General features: G+C 41.5%; 2 protein-coding genes across 3 annotated transcripts; one reads left to right on the top strand and one right to left on the bottom strand.

The window, feature by feature from the left end:
* The first annotated feature begins 741 nt into the window (after positions 1-741).
* Positions 742-15,712, top strand: DNAJC2 (DnaJ heat shock protein family (Hsp40) member C2). 2 transcript variants are annotated; one of them, XM_081023623.1, is made up of 17 exons: positions 742-931; positions 2,141-2,331; positions 3,231-3,306; positions 4,324-4,422; positions 5,235-5,376; positions 6,334-6,414; positions 7,186-7,251; positions 8,383-8,474; positions 8,562-8,683; positions 9,872-10,021; positions 10,819-10,907; positions 10,993-11,062; positions 11,960-12,144; positions 12,811-12,911; positions 13,488-13,595; positions 14,010-14,164; positions 15,581-15,712. In XM_081023623.1, exons 1-17 carry the CDS (start codon positions 871-873, stop codon positions 15,653-15,655), a joined length of 1,863 nt encoding a protein of 620 aa, XP_080879749.1. In that variant the 5' UTR covers positions 742-870; the 3' UTR covers positions 15,656-15,712. The 2 variants fall into 2 exon arrangements, 1 of the variants encoding a protein (XP_080879749.1); XR_013991151.1 differs by lacking the exon at positions 15,581-15,712 and having other exon boundaries at positions 12,811-12,925; positions 14,010-14,075.
* Positions 15,708-26,211, bottom strand: PMPCB (peptidase, mitochondrial processing subunit beta). The gene is made up of 13 exons (XM_081023719.1): positions 26,055-26,211; positions 24,626-24,766; positions 23,664-23,750; positions 21,570-21,699; positions 20,732-20,930; positions 19,676-19,755; positions 19,346-19,458; positions 18,402-18,545; positions 17,604-17,764; positions 16,714-16,799; positions 16,550-16,638; positions 16,092-16,167; positions 15,708-16,012 (listed from the first exon to the last, which is right to left on the bottom strand). Exons 1-13 carry the CDS (start codon positions 26,187-26,189, stop codon positions 15,948-15,950), a joined length of 1,506 nt encoding a protein of 501 aa, XP_080879845.1. The 5' UTR covers positions 26,190-26,211; the 3' UTR covers positions 15,708-15,947.

Raw genomic sequence — 26,211 nt, forward strand, 5'->3', positions numbered from 1 at the left:
CGGGGGAAGTTTAAAGCTGCGCACAGCCGGATCTTCCTTCTCGAATGGGCAGCCGCCACTGAGCCGTGGGGAAAATTTAATGCGTTTCCATAAATCTTACCCTCCCCGAGACACAGCGCGCGCCCACCCGCCTCGCTGGAGTCTGAATGCATAGAATCAGAGACTTGTGGAGTTGGAAGGGACCCCGAGAGGCATCTAGTCCAACCCCCTGCAATGCAGAATCTTTTGCGCATCGAGGGGTTTGAACCCACGACCCTGAGATGAAGAGCATCGTGTTTTTTCTACTGACTGGGCTAAATCTCTTCAGAAATATCCCCTCCCCCCCCCCAAAAAAACCCACTTCTGACCTTCACGACTGTTTGGGGCTTTGTTTTCTTTGCTGTTCCCAGGAATAAACCACTTCTTGTTGTGGCCTTTTTGTCGCTTGTAGAGAAAAGCACAACTGAAAATGTTTATTTGCGTCTGTATCTGTGGCCCTCAGTCCTTCAAGCGGGAAAGTCCCTGTGCGCAGTTTAAAAAAACACAAAACTTTAATTCTCTACAACATGTAAGATGGCAGGGACGTTCATTAAAAGGGGCGACGCGACCTTCCCAACCACCCCTTCCTTTCGTTTAAAAAGGAGGGCGGGGGGGAGAGGGAGGCCTGCAGCTCCCTTGTGCGGCGGAACCTCTCCATCGCGCTCCGAGGCGAGGCGGAAGACAGGAAGCGGCGGACAGGAAGCGCTTGCCCGCCCCGGAAGTGTTCGCCGGGTCCTTCCATGCGCCGGCTCCTGGCAACCCGCGACCGAGGCCGACGGCGGGGGAGGGGAGAAACACCCGCGGCGGACCCGTTTGTTCCGGGACGGAGCGGCCTCCCTGGGCGGCGCCGCGATGCTGCTGAGAGGGGCGCCCGAGGGGCAGGTCACCGGCGTCTCCAGAGCCTTGTCCTCGGGTCGGTCCCTTCTCCTTTCTCGGCTCCTTCCCCTCCGGCCTTCCCGGCCTCCGGGGGCCTCGCAGGGGGGCCACTTCTCCGCGAGTCCCCGGTGAGGCGGCTTCCTTTCACGAGGCCTTCGCCGCGATTGGGGGGCAAGCGGAGGCCGGGCGGGAGGGGGGGATTAGTCGGTTCTCCGGCGCTGAAAGCCCCCGGCTGTTTCCCTCTTTCTTCCCCCCCCCCCCGCCGCCCCGGTTTTGCCGCCTCCCCCCCCCCCCGCGGGAGCTGCATAAGAGGACCAGAAATTCACCCAGCGCACCTTTCCCCGGCACCCCGTCGTTGTACCTTTTTTGCTAGTAGAAGCTGCCCCTGTTGAATTTCCGCCTGTCGCACAAATATCCGCGGCTCTAGAAGGTTATGCAGCATGGAGGGGTTTTTAGCTCGTTTGCCTCTTGGACATATTACTGAGATTGTTGGGCAGAAGATCTCTCCTGCTTTTTCTCCCACAGAGGCTTCCTGTAGTTAGGTGTTAACTCCATGGGCGGAATGCGGTGTTTCCTACCTTAGTGCAGCACTGCCGATCTTATTCACGCGTTTTTTAGAAAAAGAACAAAGCAAGTCCTCATCTTTTTGGGAAGTCTCACACGCACACCCAAAGCAGATATGTCGGTAGAAGAAAGCCCTTCTTGCTGGTTGAGCAGGTGTATAGTCTATAAACTGTAGGATTGCAACCTACAGTTTGGGGGATAGAAGAGCCGTGTTGCCCTGACATGTAACTGACTAAAGCACAGCATCTACTACCCCAAGTATGATAGAAATGCGTCAGTTATAATACAGTTAATCAGCTAAAGTGCTTCTTATTTTAAAAGCACTTTACAAGTGACCTATTTCTAATAAAACTACTTTTCAAACATCTACTTATCAAATATCTATTTGTAATGACAATTATAAAGACAGGTTTGCTGATGAATTACAACAAATTTAAATAGCTGGTACTTTGTGTGTGTGTGTGGTATATAATGTTTTTATAGGCTGGCTTGAAGTGGGCAAAATAAGAGTGCATTTATTCGTGTATATGATACCTTAATGATGCCAAACTAGGATTTGCTGCATCTTATGTTTGCAGAACACATACCTTTGGCCAAATAAATGTATGCAAGGTACTGGGTGAATGTGAAGATTTTAGCTCAGTGGAAGTGCCTCCTAAGCTTGTAATATTTTTATTCACAGCTTCTGTGCTTAGCCAAGTTGAACCTGTGGGAAGATGGTTTGAAGCATTTATTAAGAGGAGAAACATACATGTTTCTGCCTCTTTCCAGGAACTGGAAGATGAGAAAGAGCTCTCTGAAGAGTCAGGAGATGAAGAATTGCAGCTGGAGGAATTTCCTATGTTAAAAACACTTGATCCAAAGGACTGGAAGGTATATGATCTAATGTTACAATTGTATTTGTTCATTTTTTAGTGAAGATTTCCTACCAGTACTAACAATTTGAAATATTTCTATTTTGCTTCAAGCAATATATTCTATATTGCTTCTTGATAATTGCTTCATCTTTTATTCCCTGTGTGATTTGATCTTAAGGATTGTTTTCAGCCACACAAAAATTAGTTCTCCCTGTCCCCACTTCAGGGAAATTCAAGATTCAATCCCACTTATGTAGGAGTAAGCCCCGTTGAGTTGCCCAATAGCATTTTGTGCCCTCTCCTTTTTTCAGATTGGTATTAGGTTTCCTTTCCCAGTTGCTAATACTAAGTAAATAGTTCTAAGCTAACAGCACAGTGTCAGTGGGTCACGTGGAAAAATATAACATTATAGAAGCTTTGAAAATATATGATGAACATATAATATGAAGGTCTGGTCAGATCAGCTAACAGTGGCAATATGGAAGTCTGCCTTCTAAGGTTCCATTAACAGGCATTGCTGCTGCCTTGTGCTTAATTTATACATACCTGTTTTCATTTAACTCTTCTCTTTTTCTTTTGCTTCATTCTGTTGTGCTCACATTTCTTTCTGCTAATACTTTTCTTGTGGCAACTCTTAGAGAGTTGGAGAAGTAGGGCACCACACTGTAGCAGCTACCTGTGTTCTTTCCCTCTCTCATGAAGTGAGGTCTTCTTCTTTCTCTCCTTTTTAAGGTCTCTTAAAATTCCTTATTCAAAACCTGGATGGAGGAGCTATAGGGATAAGGCAAGGCAATAAAGGCAAAAGCGGCAAGAAAACAGAAGGAGGAAAAAGTAGTTTAGCTTTCTCTGCCACTTGGCTGCTCAGTAGTTGCTACTCACCATAAATAGCTGTTCATATTTGCAATTTTCTCTCAGAATCAGGATCATTATTCAGTTCTTGGGCTGGGACATATAAGATACAAGGCATCTCAGAAACAAATAAAAGCTGCTCGTAAGTACCTTACATTCATTTTTTGTATTGAAAATGTTTCAGGTCATATGAACAGTTCTGTGCTGCGCTGAAAGCTGTTGATTTCATAAAGGAAGAATAGTTCACTTAAAATGACACCAAGAATGTGGTTTTGACTGCTGTGGCACAGTTTTTCAGCTGAGCCATAGAGTCTCATTGTTAGTTTAGGACTCTTATGATTATGGGGTGGGGAGGACGACACTTTAAAATACATGTGTTCAGGGAGCAACAATAACAGATGAGTCACAAAACTAAAGTAAAACGGTAAGATGCATTTTACATTGACTTCCAATTGAAGTAAAACACCTGAAATTAAGGTGGGGCAAAGCTATGGACACATGCAGCCTGTGGTCCATTTGTAATTTTTATGTGGTAATTCAGACTCCTGATGCAATGTAACTCCTTGTGCAATTTCGTTCAAAACTTAGAGATGCCAGACACACACAAAATACTGAAAGGCTGATAAATGATTGATCTTAACTGCTGCATCAGCCTAAATCAGCTATGGTAGTGTGAAGGTTTGGGGGTCTTTCACAGCCCAAACCCATTTGTAGTTAATGGGGGCTTTCAACCCCATAGGCATGGTTAGGATTGCATCCTAAAATACAATACTTTGCATATGCAGAGTTGCATTTTTTCAATACTGTAGTTATAGTATAATTAGTATTCAGAAATTAATGTGTGGGGTGAGATGTTGAAACTTTAAATATGTGTGAAACACCACAAAGTACTTGTTTTGCCACTTTGCATTTCATATAAGGGAGAGGGGAAATAATTTTACTTACATTTCTGTCCTTCATTAAGGATAGCTATGACCCCACAGATATGTAGTATGGTTCAACTCATGGGGTGTCTATGCAAGTACAGGGTATCGCTGCTGTTTGTTTACTTTTTGCTGCTTAAAACATTTTTGCTGTTTAAAACAGGCAATATGCAATTGATGATAAAGCAGGTGAAGGGAGGTGTTTCTGAAGTTGACATTTCCTTCTCCTCCCATAGATAAAGCCATGGTTTTGAAACACCATCCAGACAAGCGAAAAGCAGCAGGAGAACAGATAGGTGAAGGTGACAACGACTACTTTACTTGTATAACAAAAGGTAAGTCCTAGTTATCAACTAACATAGCCCATATGACTGTGCATAAAATGGTTCAGTATATTTGTGATTCTTGCTTACATAAAACGCATATTAGAAGAACAGAGCTTCCAGCAAATGGAACTGTTGGCAGTGTCTCAGTAATAATAATAATGTTGCTGCTTAATAAAATAATAATGAATTCATTGAAACAAGTTATTGTGCTCCTTATTGTTCTTGTATGCAGATGATAGGGCTTGTGTGTGTCAGCTTAGATTAATTATGAAATAATTGATTGAATTATGCTTACTAATGATTTTAGATTCCTAGTTTGTGTATATGTGCAAGCTGCTCTAAAGATAAGCAGCCTCTTATCCAATTATTGCTCTTGTCACGACTCTGAAATGTTGCATTCCAGAAATTGCAATAACTGGGGGAGCTTTTGAAAAGGGAAAACTGATGTAATGATGATTTTAGAATTGTGCTCTATCCCCTTTTCAGAAGTCCTAATGATAGCTTTTAAGCATGTTACAGAAACACGCAGTGCATATCTTATTCTATTGATTCACCAAACCTATTGGTAAATGCAGTCAGTGGGATTCTTCATTGGCTGTGAGGACTGGATACATATGAATAGTTATTTCATCCATCCAGCACAGTCCACAAAGCTAATTTTCTGAAATGGCTGTGCATTGCATGTTAGTTCAGAAAAAGTCATGCTGGGCATTCGCAGTGCATGAGCATCAAGGCACTTTTGAGGGGAAACCAAGCTTGGCTCCCATTCTAAGTTGATTCCTTACTGTAAATTGATTATTTACTGTAATTCCATTTTCCAGCCTATGAAATTTTGTCAGATCCTCTGAAGAGACGAGCATTTAACAGTATAGATCCTACTTTTGATAACACTGTTCCTTCTAAAAGTGAAGCAAAGGAAAACTTCTTTGAAGTTTTCTCCCCGGTTTTTGAAAGAAATGCCAGGTAAGCTATATTATAGGCTGTAGGGGAGATTTTCTCCCACTTTGCCTTATTGGCAGTGTGTCTTTGTGTTAGAAGTTTCTTTGATTCCAGGCATTTGGGGAGCTTGAGCATCTTAATGGTGGTCAGATGCAGATAGAGTTGTGTCTACATACCTAGTGGTTTGATGTGTTTGAACTGAACTCGCACTCAGTTATCTCACTCTTAGGTACCAAAATAATATTTGTGTGCTTATTGCTGTTTCCTAGCAACACACACTGGTGATACCATTGGAGCAGTCTGTTGTAGAGCAGATCCATCTGTTGGTTCCAGAACTGTTCTAATTGTTTAATGCCGCCTCAGTGCTTGGCCATCTTCCACGGTCACTTGCTTCACAAGGCCTAGCCTTCACGATGGTGCAAAAATAATTTTCTCAACTTTGTCAGAGCAATGGAGGAGAGGCTATGCTCAATTTATTGGTTTCTGTCCAGTGTACAGTTTTATATTGCATCTTGCAGTTGTGGATGTTTTTAGTGCTAGGTTAAAATAAACACATAGTTTTGTTTGTTACTATGTTAAATATTTTTGTGTTTTTATATTGTAAATCACTCTGTGATCCTTGGATGAAGGTATAGAAATTTAATTTAATTTGCTAATACTATAGAAATAATAGATTATACTATCTCAACATTCCGAGTCATTTTGCAATGTTAGCACCAAGATGGAACACTGATACTGTTTTCCTTTGTGCTACTTGCTTGAGAATAAGATTAAGCTCACTTCTTCTGAATTTGAAATCTCATTTAAGTCTTATCAGTTATGGTCTATAGAGTTCAGAGGATTAGAGAAGCAAATCCATATACTTCAGATTAAATTCTCACATGATATAGCATTAATGCATAGTCAAAGTTACTGTTTCGTCAATGAATTCACCCAACTTTTCATCATAGTGAATGTCTGCGTGTGTCTTAATTGCTACAGATGGTCAAATAAGAAAAATGTACCTAAGCTTGGGGACACAAATTCCTCCTTTGAAGAGGTAGATGCATTTTATTCATTTTGGTAAGCAAACTTTTTTCTTTTTCTTCATTTTGAAATAATTTTATGTGACATGTCAAAATTGTATGGGAAAACTTGTCTGTAAAAATAAACAAGACTCTTACACTTGTACAAGTCCGTATAGTATAAAAACATAAGAGCACTGAATAACTTTTCCTTAGGAATAAAGGGTGGGGCCAGGAAGTAACATTGCAACCCTGTTGCAGTTTGAAACTTTCCTTCCCCCAAAAATAGACTGCCATATATATAAATAGTGGGGTTGCAGAGTCTTTAGTCAAGACAAGCCTGGAATAGTTGTGATATGAGATCTTCAGATTGATGGCTTGTGACTTATGGGAACCACATAAGTTTTTATTTAGTGGCAAACAGATGTATGTGACCAGATGTTAACATCATTGCTGATCTCTATTGCTCTGTGCTGTGGTTACGTAGAAATGCAGAAAAATTGCTAGGGGGAGAGGGGCCAATGTAGGAAGCAGAATGCTTCTCTGCACCCCCATCTCCATTTTCTTTGGAGGCATTGTTCTTCCCATATCATAAGATTTTGCCTTGCAGCATAAAATAATCAGAATGAGCTGTTCATTAATATTCTGATGGCATGTAGATTTCCTTAAGCTTGATAAAGTGTATGCACCAGACAACTAGCAGTATAATCTCAAATTAAGAATGCAGACTAAAAATGTTCTGAAGAATTTGCAATACGACTATTGCGACTTTTGATTAGGCATCAGCATAGCACTAACTTTTTCTCTCTCCTACTTTATTGTATGTTAGGTATAATTTTGATTCTTGGCGGGAGTTTTCTTACTTAGACGAAGAAGAAAAAGAAAAAGCAGAATGGTATGTAAATAAAAGCACTGAAGTTAATACACCAAACAGATTCAACTTGCGTATTCAACTGTGGTACCTCCGGTTGTGGACGGGATCCGTTCCGGAAGTGCGGTTGAATCCCGGGGTTGCTGCAACCTGAGGACCACTTCTGCGCACGTGCACACGGCGAAACCCGGTAAAATACTTCCGGGTTTGCCGTACGCACTGTTGGGATACTGCCAGGGAGATGGAGGCATCAGGCAGGCCCCCAGTCGTCCCTGGACCATCACCAGTCTCCCGTGGAACAGCATCAGTCAATTAGCGACACGAGCCTCAGAGGCATTCCAAGGCCTGTGCACACCCTTTCAGCCGAGTCTCCACAACGAAAGGATGCAGACAGAAGAGCATATTTACAGCTCTATTCAACGTAGTTCAGAACACAGGAAAAACATGACTGCTTGCCTCTGTGTCCAGGAAAACAGCCGGAACAAAAGCTATATACAAAACAGAGGTTCCCAGCGAGAAGCTGGAAGTAAACAGGCATGCGATACACAACAGCCTGTTCCCTTTTTAAGGTGGAACGGAACTATCCTAACATGCCCATCCCGAAGTTTACATAACCAGAGGGTAAACGGAGGTTCGACTGTGCTACAGATTTTACACTAATCTTATTAATGATACCAGGTACTGAATAACAAAGCAGAATAATCCTTATGAATAGGCCCAGTATAGATTCTCCGTAGATCTAGTAATCCTCAGAGATAATCAGTCCAAAAAACGGTCCTGTTCTCTACTCTAGTATCTCAGTATTGTGCAAGCATTCCCCAGCTTATTGGAGGAAAATTTGAATAGAAATAAAATATAGGAAAGCTTTCTGTTTTTAGGAAGGAGGGAGGGTTCGGTTAGCCAAAGTTTAGAAGCTTATTCAGGCAGTGGTAAACACATGGTACGTGTCAGGATACATTGAATACAATAATTGGGGTTTTATCAAAAGGCATCACTTGCGAAGCTGTTTGAAGCCCTACTGAATACGATCGTATTCACTGAGGAATTCGTGGAAGTGCTGCTGAGTTTTGCAACATTTCCCGAAATGATTTTGTACTGAGATGTGCTTGAGCATAGAAATGCTTTCTACTTAAGGCCTCTCATCTCTCTCTGCAGTCGAGATGAGAGGAGGTGGATTGAAAAACAGAACAGAGCAGCCAGAGCATTAAGGAAAAAGGAAGAGATGAATAGAATAAGGACACTAGTTGGTAAGTGTGAACTCACTTTTGTCAAAACCCGTTCATTACATTTCAGCCTTTATATGTTCACTTCACAGACACCTTTTCTTTTCTTAGACACCGCTTACAGCTGTGATCCCAGAATAAAGAAGTTCAAGGAAGAAGAAAAAGCAAAGAAAGAAGCAGAAAAGAAAGCAAAGGCAGAAGCAAAACGAAAAGAACAGGAGGAGCGCGACAGAGTACATTTCAATCTATACTTGTTTTGAAGGATTCAAAAAGTATGAATGTGTACAGCAGAGCTTTCCAAACTCTGTGTTGTGTAGGTGTGTCACGCAAATACTCCCCGTGCCCCTTCCGGGGCGGGAAAGGGATTCGTTCAACCTCTGGTTTGCTAGTAAAACTAAATTACTGTGTAGCGAAATGATGCATGTCTAAAAAGTGTGTCACCTACATGAAAAGTTTGGAAAGCTTTGGCGTACAAAATGTTTTGGTGCTCTGGCAGCTTGGCAAAACTACACATTGGGTGGTATTCAACCAGCCTGAACTATGAACTTCTGCTTCCTCTTCCTCACTCCCCCCCCCCCCGCTCCCCTGTGGACGACCCTCCATAGCTGGTTTTATGGATGGGGGCTGCAATGGGAAGGTGGTGAAGGAAAAGTTGTTATAGTAGCAGACACAGCTGTCACCCCTTGAATATTACTCCGAATTGCTAATACTTGTTGCCAGAGGTGTATCTGGCAACTTCATTATAGTTTTCAGCAAATGCTGAAGATGCACCTCTTTACCTTAGTCTTTGACACTTGAAATGTATATTTTCATGACCCACCCTATTTTTTGTGATTGAAGGCATACAAATAAAAAATACAAACTGTTCTAAATTGTATTTAAAATAGTTGTAACCTGCCCTGGGACCTTAGAGTGAAGAGCAGGTAATAAACTGAAATAATAATATAGCAATTTAAAGGTTTTGGTTTTACATAATGATCTATTGACTTGGCCTGTGGCCCATGTAATAAATTGTGCTTTCCTAGAACATACCTAATTAAATATGTATACCTAAACAAATACGCAATATCTTTGAATTCAAGTGATGGGTGTGTTTTGGCGCCAAAACTTGAGATAAGCAAGTGTTTAAAAAACCATTTTAATCCTGTTTCATTAGCATAAGAATTTGTGACGTTCCCATTTGCTAAAGACCTATCATGCTGAAAGATTTCATGGAGCACAGATGATTACTGGAATGATGCAGTTATTTATTTGGTCAATAATTCAGGTCATGGCCTTGAAATAATGACAAATAGGCATCTCTGGTTGGTTTGCTAGTAAGAATACCTAAAATTCTGAGAACCGAGTATCACAAACTGCTTTTAACTTGGCATAGATATGGTATCAGACTTTACTGATTCATAGTTTTTCTTCTGTTTCAGCAAAGGCAAGCAGAATTAGAAGCAGCACGATTAGCCAAGGAAAAAGAAGAGGAAGAAATTAGACAACAAGCGCTGCTAGTGAAAAAAGAGAAGGATATTCAGAAAAAAGCAATTAAAAAGGAAAGGCAAAAACTGCGAACAACCTGCAAGGTATATGTGTACTGCTATAGTTAAATATAAATTTTATTCTTTATTTTATTCTTTTAGTCTTACATCGAGCTCATAGAACATTGGGTTTGAACAGCACTCTACATTAGTCCTAATTCTCGGAGAAGCGACCTTGATATCTTAAAAGAGTTTTTCTTTAAAGTTTTATAAAGCCTCACATTTACTTTTGATGTTGTTATTCAAAATATCCTTGTGAACTGAGGTGTGATGTGAAGGCTACGGTAACTATATATAGTTTTCCAGAAGGGATGCTAAAAATAAACAGTTGCAGTTATCCAAATAAAAAAGTGAGCACTGGCGAAACATGCACACAAAATGTGCATATTAGCAAAAATAATGTACAAAAATGCATTACGTTAGGTGAACTTGCACACACAAATGTGTATTTTATGGGGGGGAGAGAGAATACTTATGTCCTTAAGTGATGCTGTGGTACTGATAGTCAAAATGACAAGAGGTGCAAGAAGTTCTCCAAAATATAAACATCCAATTTTAGAAGCATAAATTTTAGCCAACATATGTGTCACTGGTATTTTGCACTAATTAATCAAGAGCTTAAAATACTAGGCATTTGAATGTCAAAAATCAGCTAATTCTCCAGTGCTTTCTGCTCTGAAAAGCAAAGCTAGTTCCGCTTTTGATAACAATGTTCATGGAAGCTGTTTGCTTAAATGAAGAATTACTACAGTGAAAATGCCCAAGCCAAACACATTGCTTGTTGCCTCTGCCTGCTGTTTTTCTGTAATCTGAAGATAAAGCATATGGTGTTCTTCTTTCAGAACTGGAATTACTTTTCTGACAGTGAGGCAGAATGTGTTAAGATGATGGAAGAAGTAGAAAAGCTGTGTGATCGTCTGGAATTGGCAAGGTATGCATTCCTGACCTACATGTTACGTTTTTTGACCTTCAGCTTTCTACTAGATCTGAAATATCGCTCAATAATTTATTTTTAGTCTGCAGTGCTTGAATGAAGCACTTACATCCACAACAAGGGAAGAAGGAAAGGCTGCTGTAGAAAAACAGGTAATTATTCATCTTTTGTCACGTAAGAGTGTGTCAACATAGTGAAAATATTGGTGTGATCCTGTCGAACATGTATGCTGTGTTGTATAGGAAGCAAATTGCCCAGCAGAATTGCATTTCTAAAGAGAATTTTTGCACCTGCTCACACAACTAATAATGCCTCCTTTATTGCATTTTTAAAGTCCAGCAGAATCTCAGAGCATACAAAGTGGAAGAGCAGTATGCTATCTAGAGGTTAGCAGACGAATCTTTGCACGTTTATGCAAGCTTGAGAGATAAAAACGAGAAAAATGGGACACTACCTTGTCCGCCCCGCCCCCCTTCAGGGGTAGCAAGAGGATTATAGATTATTTTTTAAAAGGATAAGGAAGTTCAATGCTTGAACTTCATGTTAAAGTATATGGACTTACATGTTGCCAAAATCAACAGAAGACTGAGACACTGCTTGTTCTGTTACAGTATTTAAACTGAATTGTGAATTAAGCTTAAATGGTCTGACAATTCTCTTGCTTTATTGTGGTTACAACGTGTCTAAGACCAGTAACATGCACGCGATGCAATTATTATTATTTCCTCCTTTAGATGAGGGTGTTCCTCAGAGTTTTAAATCAGTCTAAAGCTACCTATTTAAGTGCAGTTAATTTGCACAGATCTTGGGGAAAACTTTCTTAATTGCTTCTGCAAGAAACAAATGGTGAGACATGCTGGGGTCACAGTGTTGTAACTTGTGCAGCTGCTACCTCCTTTTAACTTGCTCAGCTGTGTTTTTCTAAAGCTTCTCCCACAGTGGCAGTTGTGGACCAGGAAACTTGTGGCAATTGCCTACGTATTGGGAGAAGGCTTTTGTGTTTGCAGCAATTCAGTGCTAAAGTCTCGTGTGTTCTTGTATTCCCATAGATAGACGAAGTAAATGAACAGATAAGGAGAGAAAGGGAGGAAGCAGAGGCTCGTATGCGGCAAGCAACAAAGAGTTCTGAAAAACCCACAAGCGGAGGTGTTGGCGGAAGTAAGAACTGGTCAGAAGATGACTTACAGCTGCTAATTAAAGCAGTAAACCTCTTTCCTGCTGGGACTAACTCAAGGTATCTACAATTATTGAACAGTATGTATATAGGCAGTAGTCTTGTGTTGAAGCATAAAAGGCAAGTCAGGGTGTTGATTTTTATGTTAAATTGATTTGTGAATATACACTTTCTCAACGTATCACAGATCTGCAGAAACAGCTTTCTGCTGAGGGATATTTGCAAAGTCATTCAAGTTGATTGCTGAATTTGTTCTGTATTTCTGACTGCATGATTTCGGCTAGTTTGCAGTTTGGGGGTATGAGCTGAAGGCCTGTGCATTTTCCAGGGAAGACCCTTTCTTCTTCAACAATTTGTGTTTTTCTAAAACACAAGGTTATTGCACATTATGGATATTGTTAAGCATATGCATTAAGCACAACTGAGAATAATGTAACTCTTATTTAGGAAGATGTGCATGTATAATTCCAAAACTGCATCCAACAAATAATTTCAGTATTTGATTTTAAAATATACAGGGTGGGTCCTTCAAAAGAGACCCCGTGGATACAGAGTACCCATGTTCCACGGGGCCTCTTTTAAAAGACTCACCCTGTATATCTTACCAAGCGATATATTAATTACAGTACACACACAAAAACTAGCCAGGCATTTAACTGCTAGAATCAACATACTTTTAAAGGATGTTTTTAGAGCATTTTTGTTTTTTCTTTTGCCTGATAATAGGTGGGAAGTTATTGCCAATTACATGAATTTGCACTCTACTACGGGAATAAAGCGAACAGCAAAAGATGTTATCAACAAAGCAAAGAGCCTCCAGAAACTTGGTATCTTTATCTTTGTAAGATGGTCTGCATGCTTCCATTTACTTCCTAGTAAATTCAGCTGACATTCCACAAGCCTAAATACATTCCTGTCCACCCCTGCCCATTTCCACTATCTTCCCCAATTCTGAGGCAGAGTATATGAAGGGTGAAATAATATAGCCCTCCAATCCATTTCATTGGTTTCTTGGCTTGATTTCTCTTGGAGTGCTGGCTGTTTTTCGTAATGAAGACTTTCATATCCCAAGGGCTGAGATGTCCTTATAATAATTGGAGGGTCATTTTGAGCTATACGTATATGCAAAATTTCAGCATTGTATAAGTAATGATGCTGCTTAAAGGATGACCTAAACCACTTTGTATGCGCACCCTCTTGCTAAGAGACTTATTAAAATAATGTAACTTGGTGGCCTTTCAGGTGAAAACTGAGTTTACTTAAAATTCTCAGACTTCTTTCATTTATGACATGGGTTGAATTGTTTAGTTGGCCTTTTAACGCTTGACTTTAAGCAGAACAATTTCCTGTGAAACATTCGTTTGGGGCATGATTACTTAAAAGCAACTTCTTATTCTTCTTAGACCCTCATCAGAAGGATGACATAAATAAGAAAGCTTTTGATAAGTTTAAAAAAGAACATGGAGTTGTGCCACAGGCAGACAGTGCGACACCGTCAGAACGTTTTGAAGGTAAGCGGGGAAGAAGGATTCGCCTCTCCCCACCGTCCCACTCTCAAATATTCCATTCAGCCTTCTTATGCCCAGATCTCATGTGGTTAAGAGCCATCCCTCCAGTTCTGCCACTGGATGCTTTGGGGCATTATCTGCTTGATGTCTATCACTACTACTGTGAGGAGCCGCAACCAAATGAACAAAGTTCTTCATTTGCAAGTTCTAGTGTTTGCAGATGTGAACAGAATAGTTAGAATTTGGATGAAGTTATGTAATGTTCAATTGGTGGAAAACAAAAATGCCCCGATGCTTGAACTAAAGGCATCCAGGGAACAGGGAGAGTGCTGGAAAATTCCTTGGGAGTTTTGCATAGCTTTCACTAAGGACTTCTTGCTTAAAACACATTCTTTTCTCATGTATTATTTTCAACAGCCACATTTACAGATTTGTCTCCATGGACAACGGAAGAACAAAAACTTTTAGAACAAGCTCTCAAGACTTATCCAGTGAATACTCCCGAAAGGTGGGAGAAAATAGCAGCTTCTGTTCCAGGCCGATCTAAAAAAGACTGCATGAAACGATATAAGGTAGGAAAATATGGCTTCTGTTTTTACTCCATAGTGCACTTCAGAGTATTACCAGCTTAAGAGAGATTACATTTGCTTCTCTCCATTCCACTTTTTAAATTTCTCACTCAAGTGTCATAGGAACCTTACCTGTTCCTTGGGAAAGAGATCATGAGCAAAGGTAAGAGTAGCTTGCTGATAACAGTTACTGGCAAAACACCTTTCATGACTGCCTGAGATAGTAAGGGCAAAATTAATGATGCCTTGCCGTATGTAGAATTTGCCATTTGTGCCAGGGAGGGAAAACCCTGGCTTAGCAACTTTTCCTGCAGGCAAGGCTGTCCCAGGCAAAGCAAATCACACACTATGGGTTCCCACATAACTTGTTTTAACAGGCAAACTCTGCTTCCAAAACAAATCAGGAGGCAGAGGAAGCTACAGACCCTGTCTTGGCAGATATAAGTGCCATAAAAACCTTTAAATAGGCACCAGGGATTGAATGTGATGCTACATACATACAAAGCACACATTCACTGCACCTACCTCTTTAATTAAAATAGGCTGGCCAAAAAAGACTTTAGGATTGCATTATACCATTTGAATCAAAGACATATACCATGACCACTTGCAAATGTAGATTTGTATCAAATGAAGAAATAGAAAAGAGCAGGGATCACACTAGAATTTTCTTTCAATGTTAACTAAATTCAGAGTGCTGGCCTTTTAGTTCAATGCCATTCATTTAGGATTATTTGTGGTGTTCTTTATTGAATCGAAACATTAGTGAACCAGTGGATTTCAGAATTGGGAGTCCCAAACTTCACTGCTCAGTCAGTGGGAAATGGGGACACAGCTGAGTCCTGTTGCAGCTCACCAGAGAGAGAATGATTTCCCTCCATGGGCAGTTCACCAAGTTGGTGTGTGAAAGAGCACAGTCCTCCAAGGGGAAAAGGTTCCTTGTCCCTGCTTTATGTGCTTAGTCTTACAGTAAGTGCCAATTCATGGTGGCACAGCCAAAATCCACACTATACTTGCATCAAGCTTATGTTGAAAGTCAAACTGCAGCACTGGGGTGCTTGTACAGGATTATAGAAACCACCCTATAACTTGAAACTGAATAGCTTTTGGAATAGTAATATCTATCCCATTCTGAACCCTAATTTTGGAAGTCTGAACTATTATAAAGTCAATACAAAAGTTATTGAGCAGTTAAATTGGGTGGTGGGAGTGAGTGTTATTCACAGGAAGGCTAGCTGGTGGCAGCCTACTAATGGCAAGTGTTTAAAGTTACTGATTATTTGAAACTTTGTCTTACTGTGCCAAGACTTGAGTATTCTTTCTAGCTTCTCAATACTTGAAATAAATAGAACTTGCTTAGCTAATTCTACTAGATAAGAAACAATATGAACAAGGTTCTCTCTCTCTCTCTTATTCTAGGAACTTGTTGAAATGGTTAAAGCGAAGAAAGCTGCCCAAGAGCAAGTAGTGAATGCTGCTAAGACTAAGAAATGAGATTCTTAATGACAATCTTAGTGTGTGTTGTTTTGTAATAAAAGTACAAATGTATAATACGGCTTTTATTATTTATATAGATAGCTGTACACTTCTTTGTGGAAACAGAAGACAAAATGTCACATAGTGAACCTTGTTCCACTCAGGCAGCATACTTGGGTTTGTTGTTGAACATCAAAGCAAAGTTATAGTTAAGGGGGGAGGAATCAATTTGCCAGTCTTGAAAGTTCAAAGCCATCACAAATCTCTACAAATCATCCCTTAAGCCTCCAGGAAAGCTTTACGATAAATGTCAAGCACGAAGCCAGTACATTCCACTACGGAGTCTGTTGTAATCAGGGAGTTGTTCAAGTGGCCCTGAAATTTTAAAACAGAGATAATTACAAAGAGCAGACAACTTTTTTAACAAATGGGCAGCTAGTACTGAAATCCTTACCGACAGCAGCAATTGCAGGGCACTTATCATAAATATACTTTGTGCAGACTTCTTTGATTGTTTGAGCATCAATTGCCTGAAATACAAAGAACACAGTAAGCCTTTAATTTGTGACCATTTTATGTGACAGTGCAAATAGCTGAAACCTAAAAACAAGTATCCATTAGCATAGCTGAGGGTGTCTATATGCTATATCAAACATTATACCAAGAAGAGCTACAGCCCATGAAGTATGTAAGAATTTTGACAAACATCCAAGTTTTCCTGAGACCAGTTAGGAGCACTGAAACACAGCTCTCAGCTGCTGGAACCCTACTTTTGGCCAACTCTCTTGCAGCTGAGATTTCAGCATAATCTTCAAACACTCTGCACCCATACTAATGCAGTAAACAAAGCCATAACTCTGAGCTATTATGTTAAGTTGGCTAAGAAAAGCACCAAACCATTATGCTCCTTACTTCAATTCTTGCTTCAAGTTCAGGAATTGGGATTCGACGATTGTAACACAACATTTGTCGTCCAATGTCTTCACAAATGGGAGTGGAACCTAAAATTAGACATTCTTAGCATGTGTGCAAATTAATTAGACCGGATTTTTAAAAAGAAAACAATCAGATCATACCATCCAGTTGTAACAACATGTTGGTTTTCAAAAGATTCTTCGCGCGTGCAACCTCACTTTCAGTAACACTAGTACACAGTCGTATCCTAAAGACAATGAAAAATAGAAATGTGTTTTAATAATTTGGCTGCCAGTGTTCTTCATGATATACTTCACTGGGCTCACTAAGAAGAAGCAAATGCACAATCTAGATAAAATAGAAAATAGGCCTTTATGAATAGCACATAGAACAATCACGGCTCCAGTAACCTGTTCCTGTAAGCTAACATCCCAGTGAAATAGATGGGTCAAGGCCACAAGAATTGTAGAATCATAATGTAATAAAAGTAATTTATTTCTTAATACCCAGTTTATCTGACTGGGTTGCCCTCTGGATGGCTAATAAGGTAGAGTTGGAAGGGACCCTGAGAATCATCTAGTCCAACCCCCTACAGTGCAGGAATGCTGCCCGCAGCTGTCCCTTGTTGGGCTCGAACCACCAACCTTCTGGTTAACAGCCAGATGCACTGACACATTGACCTGTTAGGTTCCAAACCCACCACCAAATATGCCAGTGCATGCATATTCTCCTACACTTTGTAAAAAAAAAACAAGGCACAAGAGTAATTGCATGGTATCCTCTAGATCAGGCATAGGCAAACTCGGCCCTCCAGATGTTTTGGGACTACAACTCCCATGATCCCTAGCTAACAGGACCAGTGGTCAGGAATGACGGGAACTGTAGTTCCAAAACATCTGGAGGGCCGAGTTTGCCTATGCCCACTCTAGGTGAAATCCTGCACCAACTTTACATAAGCTACTGCTCTCATGTATGCATAAAACATTACCCTTCAGGGCATTTGTTGCTTTCATTCCATATCAGCTCCTTTCAGATATGGTCACTTCCTTACCATTCTCTCTGAACAAAGTGCATCATGTCCTCTATGGTTGATCCCTCGCAAACCATATAGACACCCCACAGTCCAGTATCTGTGTAGCAGGTGTTGAAGGACTGGAAGCTATGACAAACGTTGCCATGGCATGCAACTTGAGCAAGCTTACTAGACAGATTCTGTTGAAATAAAAAGAGGAATATATTTGGGGTAGAAGGGTATCATGAAGCTTAGACACAGATGTCTTCATTCTAGGCACTTCTTAAATGCAGATATTTTTCTACCCCACACTCATCCATCTACCAGCTTCTAAGTGGCAAGTACCGGTACTAATCTATAAGAACAAGTTTCGAGACAGACAAATCTAAGCTAAAATAATGGCTGTTGGAATTGAAAGGAAACTCGGTTCAGAAGGGGCTTGATTTCTGCCAAGGACAATGTTAACGTGTCATTTTCAGGTAACTCTTTTTCCCTGCAGGACTAACGGCAACTGGGGGAGGGGACAGAATTTGCCAAGCAAAAGCACAGGTGAAAATAATTCAATTCTTTCGCTGCCTACAAAGCTTTTAACCTAATAATATCTCCATATCGCATCAGTTTTTGCTCTTAAGTGGCAGGGAAATGGATCTACAGGACTCAAGGAATGACTTATTTTCAAATAGCTATAGGAAGTATCAAGACTTGTCTACGTTTACAAAAAAAAGGAAAAAAAGATGATACTCGAACTGGGCTCATCTTTCACAAGGAGACTGTATAGACACAACACTGCAACAATCCTTTACTTGAAACTGGTTAGTAATGTTGAGGCTAACTCACCACACCACCTCCGAAGGATCGATCCCAGTTGCCTATCAGAGTATTTGCCACCATGAGAGGAATAGTGTCCGGGTGACACCAGCCGGCTGCTTCAACAGCTATCGCAATGTGGGCCAGAGGCATCTTATCATCTCGAACACGAATCTGATAAAGCACCACAAACAAAAGGTTTCAGGTACCTTTCAAACAGGCCATGAAGAACCTCAGGCCCTGGAGCAAAATGCAGCCTGCCAGATCTGATCCTTGAGACTCCACAACCTCAACAATCTTGGCCACACACCTCTTTCTCCAGGCCATACCCCTCTCCAACACAACTTTGCACCCTCCTCAAGTGCAAAGTTTTTGCCCGGCTGGAATGAGCCCATGAACTTTGCCCAGATGGATGGAGGACAAAGAGGAGGATGAGCAGTCTAGTTAGAAACTAGCCTATTGTAATAAAGGTCCTTCATCTCTGCCTCTAGCTTCACCTACCATTGACATGTGGCCTTTGGAAGTCTGCCCAGGAGGGGATGTGGACCTCTGTCTGAAAAAGGCAGCCCCTTCCCTGCTTTAATGTAAAGGCCAAAATGGATGGAAGCTAAAAAGACACAGAGAGCCAAATTTGCCTAATAAACTAAATCAATTGTACAGCTTTTAGTTCCACTATAATGGCTCTGTAATAATGTCTAAACAAGACATCACAGCAACTTAGCAGAGGTTAAATGAGAAATGGAGGGAAAGTCAAAGCGGCAAAAGAAACAGGCCAGAAATCCCATGAGTGCTGTAATGCAACACTAATGGTGCTTCAAAAGATGCTGACCACCTCTGCTCCTTTATCCGGTTTCTCAGCAGCTTTTGCAGACAAACCAGAATCTCAGCTAACCAAATACCTTGTATAACTATTACATTATCAGTGATTTTTCAAGCTGCAGCTGTCTGGGTGGGAGGGAAAGGCCTCAACTTACTTCACTGCCCGTGAACTGGCAAGGGGGCAAAGGTGGCGCTCCTCCTTTTGCAACAGACGGCAAGTTACCAAAATGGTACTTGGCTAGTTCAAGCAATTCGTCATGAGCGACTCCTAAATGAGATGCATGTCAGTTTAGGGGTGATATATGTAAATGAATCAGACAAAAAAGCAATTAAATACTTCATTTTAGTATCCAAGGTAATACTCAGCTAAACATTGACTATTTTATCCTTTCTGATTCTGAACAGAGGAAAGATGTACTTCTTAGTTGTGTAAACATCACAAATACCACAAACACTGTATACATCATACAACAGCGGCATCATACCTCCCGCAGCAGCAAGTACCATTCTGGGTCCTTTATAATGTGTTGTAATATACTCCACCAAATCATTACGGTTAATGGACCTACAAGCAGATCAGCAAAACAGTGAGAAAGAAAATAATATGATGCATAGAAGGGCAACAGAACGAGATAACTTGTCTACAGTTGAAAGCAGTATGCCACCGTATGAAGCAAAATTGCTTCTGATGTTCAATATGTATAATTTGGGAGGAGGGAATGGCCTTGCTGCTTTTCAAGAAGAGTCCACCAGGGGCACAGTCCCCATACATGGTTTTTATGGCCAGGAGCTCTCAGGAGACAAGTGAAACACTAACAAACTCCTGTACGCTAAGAGCAGATTGCAGAAGAGCAGAGCATTCAAACTCTGAAACAATTAAACAAACTTAGAACCAACTAGTTGATTGCTATGGAGAAGAATTACAAGGATTTGTGTCACCTTCCACTAATCATGTTACAATATCCAATTAAGAGTGGGGGGGGGGGGAATTGTTACCTGGAAATACTGCATTTTTCTCCAGGTACAAAGTGCAACACATAGTATACTTGGCAAAAAAAATGCAATAGGTCTGCCAGAAAAAAACTCACCCTGTAATTTCAAGAATGAGAAGGACTATGCACAACAATTTCAATTAACTTTCAATTAAGAATAATGAACTGTGCAGAAAGGTTGGAACATTGTATTCTTTGGATCACGATTCCCCCCGCCCCCAAAATAGTAATCTTTGCTTTGAAAACTGTAGTATCATTTAAGGTTTTAGCAGGGAGCACAGCTATAGTATACCCTTGACCAAAGAATGGTACACTCCTATCTGGGATGGTCGTCTTCTTCCACTGAGTGCACAGCTTTGGGAGGGAGGGAGCGAGGGATGCATGTGGAGCCGTGAGGGAGGAAGGGGACACCAGATAAGCTGAATCAACCCTGGCAACTAATGGGGTGACAGATGTCGCAGCCAGATCGCCCTCACATCATTGACCATAATAAAACGACTATACTATAAAATATCATTTAAGAACTGGAGCAACAAAAGGGAGGCATACTTTATGTTTTCTGTGGGTCCTAATATGGTCCGTCCCAGTGCTGTATTTTGATAAGCCGTGGCATGAAGATAGTCAAAGACAACTTCCTGTAAATTAGTCTCAACTTCCTGCATTTCTCGAAGGATCACTCCTCGCTCCCGTTCAATCTCTGCCTCCCCAAGTGTGCTATTCTGTATGATATCAGCAAGAATCTCCACAGCTGGAAGTAAAATAAGAAAGAAATACATCTTTTTAGAAAGAAATTAGGGAAATGACAATTTTATATTTAGAAACAGGCAGGAAATTGGAGGGGGGATGCATAACTTTATGCTCTGGATTTCAATTTATTTAAAATTCTATCCTTGTCACAGGATCCAGATTTGGAGCCAAATATGGTACACGATAAACCATATCTTACTCTGCATATGTGAATCACACCCAAGTTGCTCATCCCATTTGGTATTGGGAGGAAACTAACCACAATCCTTGGCTATCTCAGCAGGGATCATGGTTTGTTTCACTCTACACAAAAACAATGATAAGCAAAAGTTTATTCCTAGATTACCAATTGTGGTTTCTTTCTTCCACGCACTAGCAGGGAGAAGTGAAGTCACGCAAATCAGTCATGCCCAGTAAGCCATGGTTTATACCTAACCGTGATGTGCAAACATTATTATTACAGTCAGGCCTCAATTTTAAAAATAGTATAGAGAGTATGCCACAGAAAGGCATAAATAAAGCAAGCCCAGCGCACAGGGACCCCACCTTGGTGTTTTTGCAGATGTTGAACAGCCAGTTAATCTACTTTCAAGATCAGTTCCTTAGGAGATAAAATCTAAATTCCCAAACTCACAATTACCTCTTGGCAGGTCTTTTGAGAAAGCCTTTGCATAATATACAGTTTGTTCTCTTGATGTATAAGCATTAAGGTGAGCACCCATGTTTTCAATCTCCAGTTCCAGATCCAACTGGGACCTTTTTTTTGTCCCCTGCAATTTTGATATAAGAAAGAAAACAGTAAGAGTACCTCAGTGGAAAAAGAGGAGATAACTGAAATGACACGCTGTATTTCCTTATCAGAAATAAACAATGTAGTTATCCTACATCAGGGACCCCAAATTGATCTGGTCTAGCAAGTTTGTCTTGGATGTCTACTGGATTATCTACTTCCAGTTTATCAACAATAACCAGGGCAGGTATATAAGGCACCTGCCTCACATAGTGTTTGGTCTATGACAGGCTTCCTCAACCTCAGCCCTCCAGATGTTTTTGGCCTACAACTCCCATGATCCCTAGCTAGCAGGACCAGTGGTCAGGGATGATGGGAGTTGTAATCCCAAAACATCTGGAGGGTCGAGGTTGAGGAAGCCTATGAGTTGAATTTGATCAAAGAATGGTTTTAGACATCAGGAAAAATACTGCAGTCACCTGACACACGGTCCCAGCACACGCTGAGGACAGCCACATATATGTGCGCCCAATATTATTAAGCAGAAACTCTAGTTGCTTGGGTCCTGGTTACTGTGTGGTTTTTCATGACATCATGAAAGAGCCAAAGTCCCCTAAGAAAAAGGACTCAAAGGTCATTTTTCTGGTAAGTCCCCAAATGGTTTATGGAGACCTCTTCCCCCAAGATACCAAAGCCTTCTTTTTTTATTGGAAACTGTATGTGATGTGATTTCAACTAGCCTTTGTTGGGTGCGGCCCAGGTTACTTTACTTACTATTATAGGTTTCATAATTTTAAACAAAGCATTACTTGTCTTGTGCATGAAATACAGAGCAGGCTAAAATGGTATAGAAGTTAGCTAACAAATTTGAGCACAAAATGATTATTTGCATCTAAAATAGGTAGGTACAGTCCCCCAGGTCTAAATGAACAAAAATGTATATCCCCAGGGTCTATCATAATGTAACACACAACACAATCTTTTATTTGTTTACTCAGAGGTTAGTCCCAAGTTCAACAAGACTTACTTTCAGGTAAGTGGATAAAAAATTGCAAGGCTACACTTCTGTTATGTTACTGGAATCTCAGAAGTCACCCAAAATTTAAGATATAACATATCAAAACTAATTCCTGTACTACTTGACCTATCACTCTCAATATTTTTAAAAGCCTTGTTTTCTTAAGAAAGATCAAAAATTGTCTCAATCTGGTCCATAAGCTCTTATTTGATTAAAATAAACCAGTTTGTATGGCTCACTCCCCAAAAAACAAAGATGGCCAGAAATATACTCAACCACCTTTGAGTTTTACAACCTCTAGATGGAGCAAACAGAAATAGTTCTTGAATTAAAAAAATAAGTGTGATCTGAAGTCTTGTATGGTTGTCTTGTATGATTTGCAGGCAAGCTTTCAGAGTGCAGACTGCCCAATCTCCTGGCACAACCCAGCATGCCCCCTTAATGCTGATAGATCTCCATGCTTTTGCCGCAACTGTTGTGTGGGACCACTGCGTCACATGCTCTAAAAAGCTTTCTGCAAGTATGGCGTGTCATGATGGAGTTGCATACCTTACCAGAATGGAGCACCCGCTACGCGTGAATCAGCACCCTGTAATGCAAGGAGCAAGGTCTTCCTAGAGATTACGATGGTTGCGCAGTGAGCAAATTTCACAGGCCACAACATACAATACAAATGGGATAGATCCTTCGGAAGAGCAATAAAAGAACTTCATCAGCTTCATCCGGCTGACAAGCTGTAAAGTAACTACTCGTCCTTTAACCTTGGTGGCTACTTTCCAAACCATTAAGCATTAAATACTTAGGCCAAGGTTATTTCACCACAGCTGCCTTTATTGGAACAAGATCTAGATTGCTTACGTGCTTTGACACTGCTTTCTAGTTTTCTGATCTGAAGCTAGGCATAAGGTCTACTACTGAATTAAAGATGAACACAAATTAATATTTAATTGGAAAAACAGCATGGGAAAGTTACTTTGAGAACTTGCCTTAAAAGCCATATGCTCCAGGAAGTGAGCTGTTCCATTGTTTTTCTCATTTTCGTATCTGCTTCCAGCGTCAATCCAAAGTCCCACCTCATTCAAAACAAATCATTAGTCTTACCAACCAATAAAACACAGACTGAGATTCAATATGCTGTGGAGGCAGAGTGCCCCCTTCCCTCGCCAGTGGCAGGGGGAACATGGCCAGCAGGCAACTGCGGGGTGCACAAGGGCAGCCCCAAGGTCTCCCAGTCTGGGTGCCTGCCAGTGTGCCTCCCAGTCTGGCTGAGAGGGAGGGAGGGAGGGGAGGAGCAGCACTGCCACCACCACCACCCAAGGAGGGAGGAAGAGGAAGACAGGAAAGTGCCCAAGGAAGCACACCTCCACACCAGCTGCCCAGTCCACCAGCAGGGAGCAACACTTGCCCTGCCCCAGGCACCAGCAACACACGTTGCGCCTCTGGTGTGTGGAAGAGGCATTGATTCTGTAAGGCTGCATTAGGATAATGCAAAGGCAACCCGGAATCAGGAATGCTCCGACTGCAACCACTTTGCATCACAAAATCACCACCTGATAATTATCAATATATTATCATATTGCTGGTGCATAGTGGATCCACCCCACTGATCCACTTTGGTATCTTGGATCAATTTCCAACATCAGAATACCGGTGACAACAGCTGCTATTTCCCATGAGAACAGTTCCCCTGACGATGCAGCGATCAAAGCAATTAGGCCTTAATAAAAACAACTATTCTACAAGCCAGAAAAGTTTATATTAAAATCTCCTGCATAAGTAAAGCATACGCTTAATGCAGCATCATAAATATTTACTAGGAAGCCTTAGCATTTAAATTTTCCTTCAGCAAGGATGCTATTACTGTTCTTTACACAACCAACTTACCAATATTTGAAAAGGCAAAGATTTAAAAGGCCAGGGGAGTATTTCACTCACAACTGTTACTTACTGTGCATGTTGAAATCCCAGAATCTTCAGATGCTACCCTCAAGCCGTTATCTAGAGAAGATACCTTCGTCTCAGGAACATTTAGGACAATTTGAGATACTGCCTTGGTAGCTCTGAATCTGCTTCTCCCAAGATGTACAGACTATTGGAAAAAGTGACCAGTGAGGAGTATGATACAAATGCTTATCTTCACTTACAAGGAAGTAAATTATGTTTATAAAATTATGTGAGAGCAAACAGAGTTCCAGTTACTGTTCTATGAGAGTTTAAGTCAATAAGTGGTCCCAAAACTTTGCTCAGTATTTTCTATCTACAGAGAGACATACTGGGAAGCAAACCTATGTGGAGCCCTCACTTTAGGGTTGTTGAGACAACCCTCTCAAATGTTAAAAGAATGCAAAAGGAAGCCACCAGATTGTGTGGGCTGGCTTTTCTGTTTGCCGCCTATTACCAGAGCTTCTCTGTGCGAGGGATAATTCAGAGCCCCCCCCCCCATGAAATAGCTCAATGCATGTGGCTACACATGGCCCCTTCTCACAGTTGCTGGAAGCACAGCCAGATGGCACATCAGTAGAAGAAAGAGCCGGCCCATGTCCTTAAAATTTAACGCATGAGAGGGTTCGTGTGAACCCCCCTTTTTATTATCCGTCACAACCGAAAGACATATGGTTACTGAGTGATGAGAGTAATGTGTTGTAAGATACGTACAATATTCACTATTGCTTTGGTGTGTTTGGGGGCACATTCTGATACTGAAACTAGGCTTTGACACAAAGGCGACACTTGATGGGAAGACCTAGCTCCTTTCCCCAGAATTACCCTTTAAATAAAGCATTCACGTTGGAAAAGGTGAAGGACGACGACTGCCCTCTTGACCAAGCTACCTCCTGACCAGCACCGCTGGACACTGACAACGCAGAAAGAACTAGGAGCTGGATGAGGGTCAGGATCCATTCATAGGGTGGGGAGCATCCCTCCTCACAACAGGGCGTGGGCTGTTCCCCAGCACAGGGCAAAACAACCACCACCACCTATATTTGTAGGGGTACATACAGAGCAGATACATTAAAAAGTCACTGCACTAAAAGGAATAATTGTGAAAAATAATAAATATCGGGGGGGGGCAAATTTTGTCCTTGCTCAGGGCACCTTGTGAAGAGTTAAGAGGTACCAAGCGACATCCCAATGCCCCCACCAAAACTTAAATCAACAGCACGGACTACAATTCCCATCAGGCGGCGCGCTACCGACTCCCTCAGCGCGGAGCGAATACCAGAAGGAAGCCCTGCGCGGCATGATCAAGAAACTACGCGCCCCAGCATGCAGTGCGCGGCGACCAGACAGGCGAGAGCGCCTCTCGTTCCGGCAGCCGCTGCCTCAGAGGCCCGAAGGCTCGGCAGCCGTTGGCCGGCGGAGCCTCGGTCACTCACCCGTTTCCCTAAGGCTGAGTTCCGCGAAAGGAGGAGGCCCGGGCAGGCCCACAGGAGACGCCCGCCCGCCAGCCGACCCGCGGCCGCCGCCATTTTCCTGCCGGAGCCGGGAGCATTTCCGGAAGAGAGAGTCATGAGGGGAGGAAGCGCGGCGGAG

This window comes from Podarcis pityusensis, assembly GCF_964106645.2.
Source record: "Podarcis pityusensis genome assembly, chromosome: 10".
Lineage (NCBI taxonomy): Eukaryota > Metazoa > Chordata > Lepidosauria > Squamata > Lacertidae > Podarcis > Podarcis pityusensis.

Bases quoted from the DNA above. Each gene is read 5' to 3' on its own strand.
- DNAJC2 (XM_081023623.1), top strand. From the start codon at position 871: ATGCTGCTGAGAGGGGCGCCCGAGGGGCAGGTCACCGGCGTCTCCAGA. The intron at 4,423-5,234 runs GTAAGTCCTAGT...TCCATTTTCCAG, and splicing joins CTTTACTTGTATAACAAAAG to CCTATGAAATTTTGTCAGAT. The intron at 8,475-8,561 runs GTAAGTGTGAAC...TTCTTTTCTTAG, and splicing joins TAGAATAAGGACACTAGTTG to ACACCGCTTACAGCTGTGAT.
- PMPCB (XM_081023719.1), bottom strand. From the start codon at position 26,189: ATGACTCTCTCTTCCGGAAATGCTCCCGGCTCCGGCAGGAAAATGGCG. The intron at 16,800-17,603 runs GTAAGGAAGTGA...CATTGTCTTTAG, and splicing joins CACTTTGTTCAGAGAGAATG to GATACGACTGTGTACTAGTG. The intron at 16,639-16,713 runs GTATGATCTGAT...GTCTAATTTTAG, and splicing joins CATGTTGTTACAACTGGATG to GTTCCACTCCCATTTGTGAA.